At 42.5% G+C, this 6,000-nt stretch overlaps 1 protein-coding gene across 1 annotated transcript in view; it reads right to left on the bottom strand.

The window, feature by feature from the left end:
* Window positions 1-681: 681 nt before the first annotated feature.
* Window positions 682-6,000, bottom strand: part of PASK (PAS domain containing serine/threonine kinase) — a 43,549-nt gene continuing 38,230 nt past the window's right edge. The window contains exons 15-17 of the mRNA XM_019513558.1: window positions 4,112-4,245; window positions 2,578-2,724; window positions 682-1,996 (exon numbers count right to left, since the gene is read on the bottom strand). Coding sequence (XP_019369103.1) covers window positions 1,815-1,996; window positions 2,578-2,724; window positions 4,112-4,245 — 463 coding nt within the window. The 3' untranslated portion in view covers window positions 682-1,814. The remainder of the gene's footprint in view (window positions 1,997-2,577; window positions 2,725-4,111; window positions 4,246-6,000) is intronic.

Here is a 6,000-nt window from a genome sequence, read left to right as displayed (position 1 = left end):
TTTATTCTGTTCACTGTTACAGCACTAATTGGATTAAAAAAGCAAATAAAAATATACTCTGCATTGTAAACATTTGAACGAGGCATTAGAAATCCTTCACTCTGAGTTTTAAACTATGAACTATACAATACAATTACGAAACACGCATTGGTATAGTTTTCCTCAAGAAACATGTTAGGTGCATTTGCAGCAAAGCCACCCTGCAGAAAGAGATGATCCAAGCCCAACTGCACACACCATAACCCTTCATACTTCTTATACTAATCCCTTGAAGCATCAGGCTTCTATGAGGACAGTTTTTGTTAGTACTCTTAGCAAGCCAGTGCTCACACAAAACTGCAACAGTGCTTATTCTCCAAGGAGTTAGATGGCAAAGTCCCATTACAGCCCTGGCTTGTGTTTCCAGTTTCCCCACCTCCTCAGCGTGCATACACATCACGCTAAAACAAATCTTCAAAGTATTCCCTTTTCCATTTACCATGCAGACTGACAGTTCCTTTGAGGATGCAGAAAGGGCTGAACCCAAACAGCACAGCCAGAATTGAGAAAGTTGCTCCACACAAGAGTGGTAGCTTCCATGGACTTATATATATATTAATTATTACAGGATTAAACCAAGAAAAAGTTATTACTGAAGTCCTAGTGTCCCAAGTAGCCATATCAATTCATACGAGCCTGTTCCTGAAGATGTGCCTACCACCTTATTTACAGGGAATTACAGAACCTGATGAATCTAGGTTGTACTGTAACAAGGATCACCTGAAAAAGCAAAACATGCATTTCTGAAATCCTGGAGATGAAACAAAAAATCATGAGCCAATATAAAAGTTTATAGGTTTGCCAACATCTCCATCTTTTTTGCATAAGTAACTCTAACACACTCAGGATCTTCCAGCATTTCCACAGGACAGAAATAAAACAGAATCCACACAAAGTACTTTTGAACTAAGAAACAAAAGGAAATCAACAGATTCTACCAGGGCTTTTTCTGTAGGCTTCTTTCATTACTAGTTCTGTCAGAAACCAATCACTTTAAGAAAACAGCTCTTAGCTTCCCAGTACCATTAAAGATATTGGGACCAACAACTAATCAAGACTCGTACAGAAGCACAAGTTCTCCTCTCTATTCAGAGAGAGCCTCAAACCAGTCAAACAACCAGAAAAAAAGGCTCTTTAGCTTCCCATGTGCTAAGGTTATTTCATCTTAATAGGATTTCAGCCAGCGTCCCAGTTCCTAACAGTGCATGTTCTGAAGTAGCTTATGCTGCAGATGGTTCTGCCTCCAAACAACTAGATAGGAATGTTGAGTTTCTAAGCAGGGGAGGTCTGGCCCATGCCAGAAACAGTATGCCTTGGAGCATGCACATGAGAGTCTACTGCCATAGGTTTTATCTTTGTATTAGGAATTAAAGCCATCAAATGCCCTGTCCAAGACAAATCCTAAGGCCAGTGAGGACTATCTGATAAACATGTAGTTGAATTAGCTTCATGGACAGTATTTACTCCTTGCAGGCGAGCTGGCCAGACTGTACCTTCTCATAGGAAGTGCTGATAGTTTCAAGGAATGGATAAAGCTAGCAAGAGAGGAGACTATCTTACAACTGACTTTTAGGGTGAGACTGTTTGACTTTCTAGGGCACTATGACAGTAAATCCATGGAGTCAATGTTGTAACATTAAAAATATTTTTCACTGGCCAGGAGATGATAAACCTCTATCACTAAGTGCTTTAAAATGACTCTTCCATCAGCTTACTAGGAAGAGAGTAGGGAGATTTCCACTGCAAAGAGCAGATTTTGTGGTATCTTCAATGCACTAGTCCTGACACTGAAGAGAGAGAAACAGCTCTTGCTCCAGAGTAGTGAATGTTCCTTCCAGCTGGAGATCTGTGAGTTCATTTTCACAACCGCTCAAGTTCTGCTCACTCCCCAGACCAGGAGCTGTTGGGCCATCTCTGTGACTGTGCTCAGAAGAACCATTTCTGACATTGTTGCTTTCTATGGAAGAAAGCAAGAATGGAACAGGATTGAGGGACAAGCCATGAACACTTTTTTTCCACCAACGTGTGCCTCAAAATGCAGTGGCCTTAAGTTCCAGAAAATGAGCTTACGCAGACATAACAAACCTCTGTATAGGCTAAGGGTCTAACATAATAAAGTAATATCAGCTGGTGCAGTTTGAACACTGATCAAATTACCTGAGATGTATGCATGCCTACTAGAATTCTACTTGTGTAAAAACTTCCCCACTACACTACTTCCCTGTCTCTCTCTCTCTCTCTCTCTCTCTACCAGCCAGTAAGGAGTCCACTAGGGAAACAATCTTATCCAGAGTCTTTGTCATTCAGGATTTTACTGACAGTTCAACTTATGCAAAAACCACGCTCCTCAAGAGCAGCTACATTTGACAGTCATAGTGGTAACACAGACAGTTTATGCATTGTTATGATCTGCCAAGTCATATGTCTAACAGCTATAACCTGCTAGTCATACTTCTGCTGCTTCTTTTAAATCTCACTTTTTAGAAGTAGTACTTGGAGTGGTGGGATGGGGCAGTCCTTTTCAGCGTGACTTCTTACCTGGCTTACTAAAGACATATACCTCTTCCCAGGTGTAATTAGCCAAGTTCACAGGCTGCTTCAACCAAGGATCCTCTATCAGTTTTTCAAGAGTTGTGCGCTGCTCCAAAACAGGATGTAAGAGTCCAGAGATCATATTTATCAGATCTGTGATGTAGAAAAAAAGAAAAAACTACCATGGACAACAAGAAGTATGGAGCTGCTGGTAACAACACAATAGTGCATGCTGGCTAAGCAAGTTTGTGTTCTATACCCCCCAGCCTATTCAGCTTCTTATCACAGATCCTTCTTACCGTCACCAGCCCCCCACCCTCTCCACTCTTATTTCCAGTTTTTTCAGTCTTTTTTCATTCACTCTTTGCTTGGTGGTAAGAATGATTTAAGGTAGGGGTGGCCAACCTGCAGCACGAGTGCCACAAGTGATACAGACAGCCTTTGCAAGTATGGCAAACAGCAGGCAGCACAGCAGCAGATAGAGCACGAAGCAGAAAGCAGAGCAGCAAATCAGGCAGGGGAAAGGGATTGGAGTGGCACTCAGAGAAGATGCAGAGCTAATTGTGGCATGCCTGCCTAAAAGGTTGTCCTCCAGTGATTTAAGGCTTCCAGATTATACAAAGAGCAAACCAAAAAACAGGTAAGATACTGGTGCAAGAGACAAAAACAAGCCACCCACATACACACAGATCTTTTGTGCATGTTATTTTTATTAACTTTCCTTGTACCCACTAGCTGCCCAAGTCACTTACTCTCAGATTGCTTCCTTCCTACACATTCCTAAATAAGCACCAGCTTTGGTTCACATTTTTGGCTTGGCAATATACTTACAGATCAGGAAAAGCACTAGCAAATTCCTGCAGTGTTAGAGGTACTTTGTATGAATAATAAAATTCTTCTAAGACCACCTACAGAGAACTTGCTGATGAAAGACTCATCAGCCCACCACTTGCTTGTTATTTTCTATATGGAAGCAAGGACAACCATATTTTCCTTTTAGGCCAGGTCATGACACTAATTCTGAAACCACAAACACAAACAAGCAAGCTGTCACCACATTCCAAAGGGGGTTCATAGAGGTAAGGAAATTATTAGTAAGACACCTTACACATCAAGATGTATTGGTTGACAGTGGTTCAAACAGAGCAAGACCTTCATTTGAGCCATACAAGTGGTCGCTGAGGGCCTTAACTTTATTCAACAGACTGATCTTTCCCACCAAAAATTATCTGTCTAGCCAACTCTTTTTTTAAAAATTAATCTGTAAGGTCCTCCAACTGAAGCTTCTAGTTTGAAATGCTGCTAATGCACATAAGCAAACAGATGCTTCTATAGGTGTAAAACATGAAAGAACATTCATTAATCAAAGCAAGGGAAGGTGCCAATTTAGAAGTCAAAGCCAGAAGACAACTGACTTAATCAAACTGAAAGCACACATAAGAAAGAACAGAAAGGAGCGCTCTCAAAAACAGAGGACGTGAAGAAATTAAGATACACTGTGCACTTTCTTCAGAGCTCCTGAGATCATTGCAAAACTAACCTTCTGATACAGGGCAAGGAGGATTTAATACAGCCTCCATGGTCTCCTCCAATTCGCAGAAGGGATTCTCTCCAAACACTAGGGTGTAAAGGGTGACTCCAAGTGACCACATCTCCAACTCTGGTCCCTCATAACTACAAAGAGGAATACAAGCCAGGTTACATCCCTTCCCCCACCATGGGGCTGGATGAAGCCCCCTCCCCATTGCTGATGGGCAGGGCTCAGGCTGGGCTGCCCCCACTCTGCATGGTCAGATGGTGTTTGCTATACTGGCCTCAGGCACTTGATTGGAACCACCATTTAGCCTCAGTCAGACCAAGTGCTGTCCATTTGGTCCACCAGGGAAAAAGGCTGAGCACCACTGGGTTAAGCAGACAAAGATGTACACATACCCTGTTAGGGAACCCATATTGCCTCCATCATGACAGCCATGCACATAGACTCTCACTTTTCCCTCCCACCTTTTCCTCTTTACAAGTTTTGCAGTCAGTCTGGAGAACATTTTTGCTAGCAAAAGTGAAGTCAGTGTTTGTCACTGACAGTTACCACCCAAGTCTCCCTTGTACAGTTCCAGATCTCAATCTCACCTGCAGGACTTCCTACTCTTAGTTGTTAACCTCTCCTAAACAGAAAATGATAAATTATGCAGTACTGCAAAGCAATTATGTGACTCAAATTAACAGACACTAAGGAAACAGCCAGTTCATTTCACCTATTCACTGTGTACTATGTGACACTAAGGGCCCTGGCACATGTCCATTTAAAGACACCATGAGATCTGTCTAATCCCCAATCCCAACAATGGTGCCTCCTGCCATGACACATGCACATGGCCAGAGACATGATTTTGGGATCAGATCCCAATCATGCTGCTTCTACTTGCCAGTGTAGCAGCAGCCTGGAATCATAATACTAAGCGTCCCACTGCAGTACCAAATTGAAAGCTGGGTGCCTGTGGAATTGGGGTCGGGGCCAACAATCAGCTGATTATCAGCCCCAGCCCTGCTACACATTCAATTTAAAGCATCATACAAACCAGCCATAAAAATGTGAAACACTTTTATGGCTGGTTTGCCATTTTTGGCACCTTAAATTGGGCACACAGGTACATCCCTTGCCATTTATGCTGCAACTAACACATTAAATCACAGCATAAACACAATGTGTAATGGAGGCCTAAGCCTCATTCACCAAGAGCAAGTACATATATCTGCAACAAATACCCGGTAGTCCAAGTACAAGATTATTTCCTCCTTCTTCACCCCAGGTCAAAATTGCTGGCCAAAGTTCCAAGACACAGTTAGCTCAGAGGGGGTGTTCCCTGCACATAATTCTAACATATCCTCTGCCAGCAGAATCCCATCATTTAATACAGCTAGAATGATGGTAGCGTGCATCATGCAGAGCTAGAAGTGCCGTTTTGCAGATCTACAGGCACCAAAGCCTGCACGGGTTAGGTGGCTGAATAGATGTTCCAAGGTTGTGCTACATCTATAACACTTGCTGGTGGCCTGAAGAAAATAATGGTTCATCCCCTCTCTTCCAGCTGCTATACAAGTAAAGGTTATTCATTATTAAAACCTACCTGGAATCCCATGTAAACAGATGGAAATAAGAAGAAAAGGCTACCAGTCTCTACCAGCAATCCTTGCTTGTCAGGAGGTGGCAAGAAAAGCCTCCTTCAAAGACTGGACCTACAAATGGATCTGAAACCAGCAGCCTCCACTTGGAAAGATACATTTAAAAAAGAAGGAGAAAAAAATTGATGCCTGGGCAGCACATACAGGTCAGTAGTACCTGAAGCACCAAGAAGGTGCATGCAGCAGGAGGACTATGGAGAAACATAAATTGAGCAAGAAACACATGTACGGGGAAGCAAGCAGGAAGAG

The sequence above is a fragment of the Gavialis gangeticus genome, unplaced genomic scaffold, assembly GCF_001723915.1.
Source record: "Gavialis gangeticus isolate Ggan-Ray unplaced genomic scaffold, GavGan_comp1, whole genome shotgun sequence".
Classification (NCBI taxonomy): Eukaryota; Metazoa; Chordata; order Crocodylia; family Gavialidae; genus Gavialis; species Gavialis gangeticus.
Note: the sequence above shows the minus strand (reverse complement) of the source record. Positions and strands in the feature narration are given on the sequence as shown.